We start from the raw sequence: 14,468 nt of genomic DNA, 5'->3' as shown, positions 1-14,468 counted from the left end.
CTAACAGCCAGACGGAGCCCCCTCGTCTCTCCTCCTTTCTCTGAGTAGTCTCAGTCGTCTTCTGAGATTGTTTGCACATGTATGTAGGTTATTTTATATCTCGCACCACACCAATCGGACCGGGTAATGTGCGTTAACTGACTGCGCCAAGCAGAGACAGTTAAAGAAAACGCTCTTTTAGGCACGCCACACCAACGCCATCTTTGACAGCTTTAAGCCGGTTTATTATGCTCGTGTTTTCCAACCACAGGACCTACGGGATCATAAGTTAAGTACTCTATTTGGGCTGTATTTTGTGTCTGTCTTTAAGAAAAGACTGTTGCACTGTTACGCTGCGCTCAGAACTGTTACAGAAGTATTAGACATGATATATACCTGCTTGACTTTTTCTTTGGTTTCAGAAAAAACCTTTCCTGGTCCTGCAGGGTCAGTGTGTCTGCAGGGTCTCCAGCCCTGGTCCTGCAGGGTCAGTGTGTCTGCAGGGTGTCCAGTCCTGGTCCTGGATGGTCAGTGTGTCTGCAGGGTCAGTGTGTCTGCAGGGTGTCCAGTCCCAGTCCTGTAGGGTCAGTGTGTCTGCTAGGTGTCCAGCCCTGGTCCTGCGGGGTCAGTGTGTCTGCAGAGTGTCCAGTCCTGGTTCTGGACGGTCAGTGTGTCTGCAGGGTATCTGGTCCTTGTCCTAGGGGGTCAGTGTGTCTGCAGAGTGTCCAGTCCTGGTTCTGGACGGTCAGTGTGTCTGCAGGGTATCTGGTCCTTGTCCTAGGGGGTCAGTGTGTCTGCAGAGTGTCCAGTCCTGGTTCTGGACGGTCAGTGTGTCTGCAGGATGTCTGGTCCTTGTCCTGGGGGGTCAGTGTGTCTGCAGAGTGTCCAGTCCTGCACTGACAGGGTGATGGAACTGACCCCTTGTAGTCTCGAACAAAAAAGATGGTCTGAAGAGACCAGTCAGCCCAGCCCAGATAGGAGCAAGGTGAGTGTACGACCCTCCGGCTCAGAGCCCAGAGGAGTGGACACCAAATCCTAGAACATTAACCACCACAATGGCACTGCCCCGTGTCCACTAGCACCAGTGACCCAATGTCCACTAATAATTATAGATCCTTACACTTATATAGCACTTTTCTGGACACTCCTCTCAAAGTGCTTTACAGGTAATGGGGACTCCCCTCCACCACCCCCAGTGTGCAGCCCCACCTGGATGATGCTCCAGTACTCTCCCCACACACCAGCTCTCAGTGGGGAAGAGAGCAAAGTGATGAAGCCAGTTCATAGATGGGGATTATTAGGAGGCCATGATTGATAAAGGCCAATGGGAAATTTGGCCAGGATGCCAGGGTAACAGCCCTACTCTTTTCGAGAAACATCCTAGGATTTTGTTCAACAACCACAGAGAGTCAGGACCTCGGTTTTATGTCTCATCCAAAGGACGGCACCTTTATAGAATATATATTCACTATAGTGGGGCATTAGGACCCACACAGACCGCAGGATAAGCGCCCCCCTGCTGGACTCACTAACACCTCTTCCAGTGTGACCGTCGCGGTTCCGAGCGGGCTCGTGCCCTCCGCCACCCGTTTCATCCCGCAACACCTGGGGCGCGAACCCGGGTCTCCGGCGTAACACAACAGGGAACCAGCCGCATGAGCTAAAGGAGACCTCCCCCAGCCAAGGCAGCTGAGGTCCCTGCTACGCGCAGGGAGGGTGGTGACGTCACCGTATCCAAACTAGCTCCGCTACACCAGCAGCAACCTTAGTTTTTCCCAGGTGGTCTCCCATCCAGGTACTGACCAGGCTCACACCTGCAAAGCTTCAGTGGGCTGCCGGTTATGAGCTGCAGGGTGATATGGCTGCTGGTGCTAGTCAGGTCACTAATATCAGTAGCCCAGTCTGGTCCACCAGCATCTGTGACCTGATGTCCACCAGACCAGCGACCCAACATCCACCAGCACCAGTGACCAGTGACCCGATGTCCACCAGCACCACTGACCAGCGACCCGACATCCTATACACCAGTGACCTGAAGTCCACCAGCAGTATTAGCCTCCAGGGGCCAAGGATGTCCGCTGTAGTATTTTTATCAACATAGAAAACACGAAACAGAAGAGCCAGCCAGGCAGCAAACTGACACAGATTCTGTATTTGATTTATTATGACAGTATAAGAATGGCTCCACAGAACATCGTCTCTAAAATGCAAACCAGGCTGAGCTGAGTCTGGGGACTTCAGCGCTTGAAAAGTATACATTAGCAAACACAATAAATAACAGGCTACCCACTGCATTCAAACCTGATAAAATAACAGGGCCCTCGTCTACAAACCACACTTAAAGTTGCTGCACGTCTATTAAGATGTTGATATCACATGATTCCCAGGAACCTGTAATAACATAAACCATGAGCATTGGCTAGACTGTCACTGCAGAGCCAAGAGCAAAAGCAAAACATATACTGTGACACCTCAGTAAATGTCTTTTATTGAGCTTCAGAACACACACAAGTAAGTATTCATTCACTACAGAAAAAAACTAGTCATTCAGTTTTGCAAACACATCTTGTAAGGAACTAATTTAGAACCTCAAGCAAAGTTTGACATTTCTCAGAATTGTCTACACAAGGATCTTCTCGGAACGCAGAATCGTGGTTCCAAACAGCTTCTCAGATCACACAGCGAGATGTAATTCTGCCTGCTGTTGGTTCTTTAACTACTGTACGACCGACCTCCAAGTTTCTAGACAACCCCTTTCATTTTATCTTTTCCTCTTCTCGTTCTGGTTTAAATTGAATTCAGCAGCTAATTAAAGCCATCAAACACAGACCGTTATGATAGTTTTTTGAAGATTTTAATATACAGTGGTTTGATTTTACATGCTCAGCACATCAAAACTACCAAAGCAACAGGGTGTTCTAATAAATTTGCTGACTACTGTAGCACAAATCTGGATTCAGTTCACAGAGCAGCTATAGAACAGTACAGAGACTGTTTGAGCCCACTGAGTAAAAGCTAAACTATTTCCTCATGACCTTTTCTTGTTCTGCCCAGTAAATGTTCCACAAAAAAACACCTTCTAAAAAGATTTTAAACAACTGGATGCTAGGGGAAGCAATTGAGCGTCACTCAAAGCTGAAAAGTTCATGAATGACTGAATATTTAAGACTTGATAACCAGTGTAATCCGGAAATGACAGGGGGACGTTTTTCCATGTTGCACAAGACCAAAGTCTTAAGGCACAGCAACCTCTGAAGTAAAAGTGCAACTAAGCCTCACCACCCAGCTGCAGGATAGTCTATTTACCTTAAACATTTCAGACAAAAAAAGTCTGAGGGACTGATTAAATTATTTCCTTGCATTACAGCAATTTGGTGCTGGTATTCATTAATCGGTTCAGATCTCTCTGCTACCACCTACATTAAATAAAAGGAACCATGCACACTTCCTCCAAAACATGCATTGTCTTTTTTCACACTACAGCCATACAGCACAAACAACAAGGAGCAGGATGCAGGATTGACACAATTCTCACTTTTGCAGGTATGCAGGACCCCAGCCAGCCACAGGGGGGCGCTATCAAGATGTAAACGTGAAAAAAGTCATGTCGAAAGTTAAACTTTACACTGATCGGCCAGTGTCTAAGAAATAGCATGCTGTACCTTTGGTAGTCCCAGTTTTGTTTGACTACCGACAACCAGTCCAGGGTCTGACGGAATGTTTTTATCTGTTGCACCAGTATTAAATAAGAGGTCTGCTATGAGCAGCGTGTGCACTGGGAAGACACCTGTCTGACTCTACAACCACTATAAATATCACATCCACCCTTGCCTGCACCGTCTCTCTGTAAGTACAAGAATAGCAGACAATGCATTTCAATTATTTCATAAACAACTGGAAAACACAAGAAAAGGCCACTGACAGGACAGCATCACTGTAACACCAACTGGAGATAAAAGCAAGAAAAGAGGATGAAACCGAAGTGTCCTGGAAATTCCCAATCCCGAATCCAGTCCTCGTGCTGTCATGATCCAACAATCCCATTGAATGCCGACTACAGCGCATGTCGGAATTTCACCCGTGCACTACAAGGTAGGGTCCGGAATTCTTTTTGGAAATACTTCGGGAATACTTTTGCACAGTCTGGGCGAACTATATGAAATCAAAACCTGGAATAAAGGGCGCTTGCAAGTGGCCGGGTTATTGGCATTGAGGAGCTTCAAGTCGGAGGGTTAACACAATGAATACGTGGCCGACCCTCTTCTCTGTTTGAAATGTTGGGATCTGTCTGTGAGGAGGTTTTCCCCTCTACGCTGATCAGAGCGGAAACGGCCATCATGCCATGATGTGACTGGGGGCTTAATTTCTGGAAAAAAAAAGAGAGTAAAGGGGTGTGTGCCGTCTGTCCGTCTCTCGCCGAGCCCCTCTGATGACGTGGGACAGGGGTGGGGGGACGGGAGGCGCCGTGCCTGTCGCAGTCCCAGGGGTTAACTATCGGGGGCGCTCTTCTTCAGGTGGAAGAAACTGGAGGAGCGAGGAGGCGGTGCCATCAGCATATTGGCCTGGTTCTTGTGGGTGATGTGGATCTGGGGAAAGAAGCCCAGGCAGGTCATGTCAGAACGGGCACCCTTACACCAAACACGGACAGATCGTCACGACCGGCTCTTCATTCTTCACTGGGGATAAAAAAAAGAGTCCTTGGCTAGGGGTTATCTGACCACTCGAGAATGAGGGTTAAGAGGTGCCACTGTGCCACTTTCCCACTGCGGAGCGGGTGAGGACGCTGGCGCTCGGCTCTGCTTCTTCATTTCACCCAGTGATGGAAAAGGCTGTTGCACACGGGTCCGATAAAAAAAGCACAAGTAATTCTGGGAAGCTCAGAGCACAGAGGCACCTCGTCACTTCTCCTCGAGAAAAGTCAGGTCAGGTACCTTACAATAAATGAGGCAAATCCAGTTTTCTAACCTAATTAAACCCGGGAGCCACAGCATTGGAATACAGCATTCCTTCAGGACGCGCACAACCTTGTCACCTCTTCCGGCCTGAACCGTAGGCACGTTTCAGTAGTCCTAAAACACAAGCCAGGCACGAGCCTGGGAGGTGAATTAGGCCACCCGACCCACGCTCCAGGCACAAATCAGGAACGAGACACTGTCTTTCGCTGGAGACAAGTGCCGGCCTGATTTTCACCAGGACACGCATGTTACCGGATTTCTTAGGATCATACAAAACAAAACGAACAAACAGGTTGTGGAATCCACAGACCACCTGCAACCCCACCTAAAAATCCCTTCTCTGCCCCCCACCGCCCTCAGGCGTGTTGTTAAAAAAAGAGGTCTCAGCCTCAAAGGGACCTCCGTATGAAGCGAAACGCAGCTCGGGGGTGCAGTGCAGGCAGCGCTCAGCGGCAGGCGAGCTGCAGTCAGCAGGCCAACACACTTACAGTGCATGGGGGCTGCATCCAGGGCTCCCCGTCAATCTGCATGGGAAGGGCTTTCTTAGTGCTGGAGAGAAAGGGAGACAGACGTTGAATTCCAAACTGTCCTGAGCTAAAACTCACCTTTTTACACTTCTAAGCTTTATGATGCTCTTGGAGTAGAGCTTTTTCCCAGGAGCGGACAGGAATTTCTCTCTTTGGACCCACACCACCTCACCGCGCCCTGGCCAGATGTGGCGGGGGGGGGGTAACAGTGCTCCCTCTGTGTCTATGCCTTGTGCATGGCGAAGGCGCCTACCGGATGGTGATCTGGGATGTCTTGGCCAGTCTGTGCCCAGCACTCTTCAGCCCGGTGTAGATCTGCCCCATTTCAATCGCCCCCTCCAGCCCCACCACCTCCAGCCTCCGGTCACTCAGGTCTGTAAGCGCGAGAGAGGAAGTGAGGGAAAAGCAATCCCAAGCACAAGTGGAATTTTGTGGCGGATTGTGCAAGCACCGGGGCGCGCCCCCTCTTACCTTGCACGCTCACTTTCAGGACCTCGGGGTCTGTGATCACCGACGGGGGCTCCTGATTGGCCGATGCCTTGCCGTCCGACTTCTTGGGCTCACCCCATAGGTTGGAGCCGCCATGCATGCTGGGAATGTTAAGGACGGCGATGCCCTCTAATGAGCGGTTGCTGAGGTCAAGGGGCACCCCGCAGCACTGACAGATAGAAAGACCGGTTGAGCTGGAATGCTTAGATGAGTCATTTTACAGAACAGCGTGAGCCACGAAGCACACATTTTGCAACTTAGCAAAACAAAAGAACTGCAATATATTCCAGTGAACCAACAATCACGAACCAATTTTATTACCGTTGAAGCATCGGTTCTGATCGGATCACAATTTGTGCTATTTCACTGCCAGATTATAGGAAACCTCACAGAACCCAGGATCTTTCAGAGCTTTAGTTCTTGAACAGCACTCACTAGGAAAACTGCACACTGCAAACACCATGCTGCAGCCTGGTGTGTGAAAACACAGAACCTGAAAGCTTCTCTATGCGGTAGCCATACACCTTTCAAGGGATAACTGCACCTACATCATGAGCAGGAACTCCAGATTAAGCCCAAGGATCATAATCCCGCGATGCCAAAAAGAAAAGCAAGCTTTTTATTTATGAGTGTTTAAATTAATTCAGGTTTAAATGTGAAAGGCAGGCTCGGTTTCTTTGGATGCGGTTTAAACTGACACAGAACCCCAGCAGGCTTCCTATGAACTGAGCTTCAGGTTTGAGCTCCTCAAGGCGCACTGAGCCACTTTATCAGCAACAGGGCTCAGGAATGCCGAAGTAGGCGCCGTCTTAATCCAAGGCAGACGTTTCCCTGGTGCAATGTGGTAACTGTGATTAAAACACTCCCAGATTTATCCAATTACAGTTTAGCATTAAAATAAGCATTTTTTATGTTGTTGAAATGAAGCCCCAATCTCCTGTTAAAAAAAGAGGAGCTCTTTCCGACAGCGGCACGGCGTGCTGTCCACAGCTCCTCGCTCTTTCTTCACAGGCCTGACAGAGTCAGGATATTGGTAAGAGGAAATCTAATTAGCTCTCAGCCATGCAGAGCAGTAGCCATGGCTCTTGGATGACAAGACGAGATGTTTTGAAGAATGTGTCCACTAATAGAGATGTCAGCCAGCAGCCATATCACCCTGCAGCCCACTGAAGCTCAGCAGGTGTGAGCCTGGTCAGTTCCTGGATGGGAGACCTCCTGGGAAAGCTAAAGCTAAGGTTGCTGCTGGAAGAGGTGTTAGTGAGGCCGGGAGGGGGCGCTCACCCTGCAGTCCATGTGGGTCCTAATGCTTCAGTATAGTGACGGGGACACTATACAGCAAAAAGATGCTGTCCTTCAGATGAGACATAAAACCAAGGTCCTGTTTCTGTGTGGTCATTAAAAATCCCAGGGCGTTTCTCAAAAAGAGTAGGGGTGTAACCCCAGCATCCTGGCCAAATTTCCCCCTGGCCTTTACCAGTCATGGCCTCCTAATAATCCCTATCTATGAACTGGTTTCATCAGTCTCTTCTCCTCCCCACTGAGAACTGGTGTGTGGTGAGGTACTGGTGCACTATGGCTGCCGTCGCATCATCCAGTTGAGGCTGCACACTGGTGGTGGTGGAGGAGAGTCCCCATTACCTGTAAAGCGCTTTGAGTGGAGTGTCCAGAAAACCGCTATGTAAGTGTAAGGAATTATTGTTACTATTATGTCTGAAAAGCCTTCTGCGGAGGTTGTGGGGCTCCAAGCCCTGAACCCACCTCAATAGTCAGGCACTCTTTCAGCTTCTTGCAGGAGGCAGAGATGGTCTCGGAGGTGGCGAACTCAAAATACCACAGCTTGTTCTTCATCCTGGAGCACACAGGAAAGGCAGAAGCAGGGGGGTACTCACCCAGCCGCGCCACACTCACACAGCCCCCAGCCCGGCGCGGTGCTGCTGTTACCATCTCACCCACTACCTGGCATTCACAGGGCACGGCACGGGTCTGACAGGGCTGCTGCTGTTAGCTATTACTCATGCCCCCCTCCCCGAAATAAAGTAATATCACCCACAAACTTGCACTCATGCAGACAGCACAGTTGTCGCCTAGGAACTAGGATCGTTCAACAGTGCAGCCAAGAGCACATTTACTGCAGAAGGTCTAAAAACTGAACCTGGGTCATAAGTAATGAATTACACTGCTGTGCAGAACTCTGAGTCAGCGGCACGCTGTTCTGTTCTTTTACTCTGCATTCTTCCTTCTTAATGCAGAAACACAATGCCGTGACAATCTGACATCTCAGCTGTCTGCTTTTAAGAGAAGAGTTAATCCTGACAGATCTGTATATTCTGTAGTAGCTGCTACAGCACCTCATATCAGTCGCTTATTTATAGTTTTCCTTGAGTTGCTGTGAAATTCAATTACTCCGTTTTTGGGACGAATTGTCCAGCGTTTAGTTTCCTCCCAGTACAAGGAGAACGGTGATTTGAAGAGACCTAGAAACCCCGCAGGGCCTCTCCGTGTCTCTGGAAGTACAGTGGAAAGTGAGAGGCGAACCACATGGTTTCAAGAGGAGATCTGGCTGTACTAGGGATCGCTACTAAGTAAAGAATGAGCTCATTTGTAAGGACACAAGTCCAGTAAGAAAAGCTATTATGCAAACTGACTCATTTAACTGGGGTAAGGACTGCTTAACCGAATCCTGTGGTGTGCTGTAAAAGAGATCTTTTCAGGAATTTCCTGGTTAATCTGTCTTAATAGGAGGGAAGGATGCCCTGTATAATCCCCATTCCTGGTTCTGCTGAATGGTGTGTACTAGCCTGTGGAGTTCAGCGGGTGCAGTTTTCTCAGATCCTCACTACCTGAACTTGCTCTTGAGAGTCTGTAGCCTTTGTCTCATTGTATTCCACCATACTGTCAGCTCAGCTCGTACAGGGCTGGCTCAGAGATAAATCCACTGTGACACAACACCAAGCATAAAAGGGAGCAGACACCAGCAACCTATTTGGCTGCAGGTGTGAAACACACCTGGCTCTGATGCAGACAGTCGCAAAGTAACCACACACCCGTGGGTAGCAGTAGGACGCTGTTGTTCAGCACTGCAGCTCTGTGCCTACCTGCTGTTGAATTTCTGGGGGTACTTCTCCCTCATCATGTGGAAGCGATGGGCAATCGAGGCGTCCTGCCAACACAAGAGCACCCATTCATAAAAGCTGACAGGCTGTCAGTGACTCATTCCAGCAGCTGACCTGACCCAGCAAAACATCCTGAAGAGACTCACACCAGAAGCCCACAGCAGAACAGAGGACACACATAACCACTTTAAAGCTATTCCGCTGCACAGCATGTCTCAGAGAAAGCTGCACGGTATCATCTGGGCAGGGGCACGTGGCTACATCTTTTTAGCACGCAAGTCATTCTCACGCAGTAAATTCATTCCACACTGACGTTCGAAAAAAGGAACCACTGATTCAAAACACAAACAACTGGCTGCTCTTCATCTGTGTTCAGTTCTGCATCTATGCCAATGTACAGCTGGCAGAGCACTGACTAACGCCCATTAAAAATGGTTAAATTGAAAGAAATTTGTCCGGGCAACTTTAAGGACTGACATTTACAGCATACCGAAAAAGCTGCAGAGGGGAAGCTATCTGGACTGTCTATTTTAACTTCTTTCCACAACCGTATCTCTGCTGGAGGGCCCACATCGGCTGAGACCCTGAATGCTTTAAGTCCAAGTTGAGAACAATTTGAATTTTAATAAATGTTTGCCTTTTCGTTGGAATTGTGTGTCGCGCTGCAGGAGACTCTGCTGTGGAGAGCGCTATATAAAAATAGGTTTGACCTGATAAGTGACGTCTCAGGCGGAGCCGGATTGAGTTTTCCTGCGATAGTACGGAAATGAGGATTTTGACACCAGCGACGAGGCATGATCCCCTCAAATACCCAAGGGGACTGTTCTTCACAGGGTCTGACAGCCTCAAGCCCCTGTAGGCAGGACTACTGTCCCCCCTCCTCACCTAAACCCTTGGAGCAATGCAGGCGGGCGCTGACTCACCACTCCGATGGAGAAGTAGTTGTTGATGATCTCGTACGGAACAGGGTCCCCTTTCTCCGTGCTGTCCTCCGGGATCACAGTCACGCTCCAGCGATCCATCAGCACCTGCGTACTGTTCTCGAGGTCCTTCAGGATGCGGCGCAGATCCATCCCATCGTATCCTGCGTGCAGGCACGTCACACGGGTTCATCCCTCAACCTGATCCCACGGGATCTTCACGTGGGGAGGGGGCGACACCTCCCAACAGGGCGTCCTGCGCAGCAGACCGCAAATCTTCTCCCCCCACCCCCCACTCTCTCGGTTTTACAAGCGACACCCCCACCTGACACTGAAGGTTGCACCGAATTCCGCCGAGAGGCTCTGGCGCATCAAGGGGTACCCACACAACCGTGGGCATCTAACGGCCAGAAAGTTAACCTGCCGGTGCCCCCCTCCCAGTGCCCCTCACCTCCTCCCCAGCGCAGGCAGCGGGCCAGATCGTTGCCAGTGCCCAGGGGCAGCACCGCGACTGGGGGTCTCACCAGCAGGTTGGCCTTGTCTGAAAAGACACAAGCAGGAAAGAGGGGTGTGAGAACTGTGCCAGCAGAGAGGCCAGGCTGGTGCCCTCTATGCCTCAGAGCCCGCCATGGGTTTGATGAGCGGCTCTCCTTCCATCGGTTTGCCATCACAGTTCTGAAAGGAGCAACTTCAGCCCTGGGGGGTGGCACACAGCCTCAGCTTCACAAGCGAGGACACTTCCTGTAGCTCTGAAACTACAGGACACACACACATGCACAAGACTGACACATCACTCAGAAATCGGCTATACTTGCGTTGGATGTGGACAGTGACATGAACATTCCCCTTTATGCTGTGTAATTGATCTGACGCAAGAAGACCCAGCTAACTAATTCGCCATGGTGAGGGTAGATTGCTCTGAGAACTGCTCTGGGGAATGCTGGCAGCAGCACAGGAGACAGGGGGAAATTCAAAGGACGGTGCCTACCTATGGCATCCAAAATCCACCCCACTGTGCCGTCACCCCCACACACCAGGATCCGATAGTCCAGGAGGTCTCGGAAAAAGTGAAGCCTGCAATCCCAAGAGACAGAGAACCTGCAATCAGCCCAGAAGCGCTCTCAACTGCAGCATCTTACACTGATACAGTGCAACCAACAGGGCGGCGCCACTGGGCCCTCTCCTCAAAATGTTGCCCACACTTCACCTTGAAAAGAAGCCAGAAACCACAGGTTCCTAGGAAACTGGATAAGAACTGGGCATTGAAAATGAAGGAAAAAAACACAATTCATGACGTAAAAGGATCTGATAAAACAATTCAATCTATCTGAGAATACACAGGACAGGCTGAAGGCTCAGGTACAACAAATAATGACGAAACATAAAAGCAAATATTTAAGCTTGTTTTCAGGCCAGCAGGACTTCCTACGCGTGATTATCCCAATAAGATTGGCAAATACTGTATCCAGGAGCTGGGGCTGGTTTACAGTATATGGAGGAGCCAGACACACGAACCATGCGGTGGAGTTCTCTGCACTCTGCGCCTTAACAAGCTTCCCCTGGCACTGCCAGCGATAAAACAGCCCCCAGTTTACACACACATCAGAAAGTACAGTGTAATCATAAACCTGCCTTACCCCAGCCCGGGGCCTCCATTGGAGAGGTTGTAAACCTGCTTGGGGTTCAGCAGATACTGGAACTTCCTCAGCACTCTGCAAAAGGAAACACAAACACCGACGCTATTTTACAGAGCTCACGAGCAGACTGATTGAGTGACGGTGTGCAGGCAACAGGGCGTCACCCAAATTAAGTCCAAACTTCAAAGCATCACCCAAATCTAAACCCTACACTGAGTGCCGGGTTTCCACAAGGGAGAGAGAAGAAGACTCTAGCAAATCTGTCTTTGTCAGACCATCAGGGAGGTTTCAGACAAGAGCAGGCTCTTCGCTCTATCAAGCTTGTTTGGTTGCTAATTGATCTGGGATCTCATCAACCCCTTGTTTTAAAGAATCCAGGGTATCAGTTTCAACGTGGCTGGACAGCTTATTCCATTCCCCCGCAACTCTTAGCGTAAATGGAAGTTGGATGAGTTGAACATTTTTTTTCCATATGGGCCTAATCCTGCCAGTGGATGCAGACTAATCCTGGACAAGACAGGGGACGCACTTCTCCAGAGGTGAAAGACTCTGCGGGCACCAGTACACGATAGCCCAGGAACTCCAGCCTAACTGGATAGCAGAGCTCGACAAAAAGACCAGCTCAGGAGGGTGCTCACCTCTCCCCCTGCTTGCCTCCGCTCTTGGGGTTCACAAAAACCAGGAGGGGGTGCGTGTCTGGGATAGGGCTGATCTGTGGGGAAAGCACAAGAAGGGGTGCAAGTCAGGACGTGTTCAGTGCTCTGCTACAGCACAGACTGAAGCAGAAAAGCTCTTTTTAATGGTGGCATTGGGGAAAACACCAGGAACAGTGTAAGGGTTTGGGGTTCAGGGTAGAATACTTCAATACACTCAAAGATAACTGGGTACCTTGCAATCTTTCACAGGTGCTGTGTGTGCAAAGGTTCGGGTTCTTCTGCTGATTCACCTTATTTGATTTCCCTATCAGTTCAATAAGAATTCTAAGATACATTTACTGTGATGTAACAGTTACTGTAGATAAGCTGTGTCTTTTGAAGCCAACTGAGTTAATGTATAGCACAGGAAAACCTGGCTCAAAACGGACACTTGATTAGTCTAGGGGTGAGGAATAGCTTTGCACTCCTTAATTTAGAACAGTCTTCTGTCATTTCTCTATCAAGAAACGGACCGAAGCTGTCCCTCTGTGCCCCTCGCTTTCTTGTACAGTCATTTTACACACTGACGATTGTTTGGTTATGAGTTAGAAAGGTTTCTCATTCCAAATTCCTCCAGAAACAAACAGGGATTGGGAACGGTGCCAGCCTGCATACCCGTAGGACCTGCCCGTCAGGCGTGGTGTGGTACAGCCCGTTGTCGTCTGGAGATGTGGCACTGGGAGCACCATTTTTCAGGGTGCTGTGCTCCTGTGGTGTAAAATACACAAGTATGAAAGCACAGAAGAATCTAAAGTACCAGAGCATTGTGTGGCCTGGCAGGGCCCTGTCCCTCTAATTAAGACAATCCAGAGCTCAGGGCGTAGCTCACAGCCGTCCTGGAGTGCAGGGAGTCTGAGGCCTGATCTGTCACAAAACTGGATCCAGAGGTTTCCTGCCTCAGCCTCCCAGCCTTCACATGTCTCTCCAGCGGACACGTGCCGCAATCCAGGCCGCCCCGTGTGTCTGGGCTGCTGCATCATTTGAAATGATTGCATGGAAACTGGGTCTCTGTCATAACTGAGGCAATCGTGTTCTGAATGTGCACCTTTGATGCTTCATTCTTAGGAGCTGAAATTAAGTGGTAGGAGCTCACTACAGGCTCGAACCAGGGAAACAGTACATGGTGGGGGTGGGAAGTGAGCTGTACTCTGGGCGGAGCGGTGGCTCTGTGGCTAAGGATCTGTGCCCGTGACTGGAAGGTTGCTGGTTCGTATCCCGCGGCTGGCAGAGGAATCCTACTCTGTTGGGCCCCTGAGCAAGGCCCTTAACCCCAACTGCTCCAGGGACGCTGTATAAATGGCTGACCCTGCGCTCTGACCCCAAGCTTCTCTCTCCCCATCTGTCTGTCTGTCTGTGTGTCTCCTGGAGAGCAAGCTGGGGTATGTGAAAAGCCAAATTCCTAATGCAAGAAATTGTATAGGGCTAATAAAGTGATCTTATCCTATACTCTGTGTCCACAGTCTTAGGAACCCCTAGACGAGTGAATAGTGGCAGATAAGTGGCTGGGTTTGAGAAGCACGGCTCCCTGGCCCAGACCCACCCCTGGGTCCCAAAACACCACTACACCTCATCTCAGCCTCATCTGTGAGCCATCCTGCTTGAGAAAGTACACAAAACGGGGACAGCAGGCAGTGCACAGCTCCCCAACTGGTCCAGCTGCTTACAGAGACCCAGTATGGCACTAGGTACAGGGTGGGTCCCTGATATTTTGTGGACAATTCAGGGGGATTCCAGAAGCCTGGGTGATGGTGTATCCCTGGACCATGCTTTTCCGGGAACGGCTCGGCGATACCTGGATGATGGGATAGATGGCCCAGGGAGGCAGGATGTGATCCCTCAAGGGGCCGCAGTCACATTGCAGAGACATCTGGGATACGCATTCGTTGTGGAGCTGAAAGACAACAACAGGATACGCACTGGCACTCTTGTTGGGGTGTACGGACGCTCGCCGGGATCTGTCGCTTCCTGATAACGGGCAGCCGCACTGGTGAAAGCCCTGCTGTGGATCTGACCCACGGGAGTGCCCGTACCTTGAGGTGGCACCATATGCAGTGCTGTCCTGTCAGGCCCTGGTAGCTCTTGATCTTTTTCTGGCACTTGTCGCACTTACTGGAGTCACAGTTTCCACAGACCCATTCGTGAGCTTTCACCTG

General features: G+C 50.0%; 1 protein-coding gene across 1 annotated transcript in view; it reads right to left on the bottom strand.

Annotated features, from left to right (window-relative positions):
* Window positions 1–2,454: 2,454 nt before the first annotated feature.
* dgkaa (diacylglycerol kinase, alpha a) overlaps window positions 2,455–14,468 on the bottom strand; it is a 36,408-nt gene continuing 24,394 nt past the window's right edge. The window contains exons 11-24 of the mRNA XM_088916222.1: window positions 14,346–14,465; window positions 14,108–14,206; window positions 12,931–13,023; window positions 12,259–12,332; window positions 11,621–11,695; window positions 10,972–11,057; window positions 10,435–10,524; window positions 9,987–10,147; window positions 9,046–9,110; window positions 7,709–7,799; window positions 5,933–6,119; window positions 5,715–5,835; window positions 5,423–5,483; window positions 2,455–4,565 (exon numbers count right to left, since the gene is read on the bottom strand). Of these exons, the coding sequence (XP_088772348.1) occupies window positions 4,467–4,565; window positions 5,423–5,483; window positions 5,715–5,835; window positions 5,933–6,119; window positions 7,709–7,799; window positions 9,046–9,110; window positions 9,987–10,147; window positions 10,435–10,524; window positions 10,972–11,057; window positions 11,621–11,695; window positions 12,259–12,332; window positions 12,931–13,023; window positions 14,108–14,206; window positions 14,346–14,465 (1,422 nt within the window). The 3' untranslated portion in view covers window positions 2,455–4,466. The remainder of the gene's footprint in view (window positions 4,566–5,422; window positions 5,484–5,714; window positions 5,836–5,932; window positions 6,120–7,708; window positions 7,800–9,045; window positions 9,111–9,986; window positions 10,148–10,434; window positions 10,525–10,971; window positions 11,058–11,620; window positions 11,696–12,258; window positions 12,333–12,930; window positions 13,024–14,107; window positions 14,207–14,345; window positions 14,466–14,468) is intronic.

The sequence above is a fragment of the Atractosteus spatula genome, chromosome 1, assembly GCF_055471065.1.
Source record: "Atractosteus spatula isolate fAtrSpa1 chromosome 1, fAtrSpa1.hap1, whole genome shotgun sequence".
Taxonomy (NCBI): domain Eukaryota; kingdom Metazoa; phylum Chordata; class Actinopteri; order Semionotiformes; family Lepisosteidae; genus Atractosteus; species Atractosteus spatula.
This window is presented reverse-complemented; position numbering and strand designations above follow the sequence as displayed.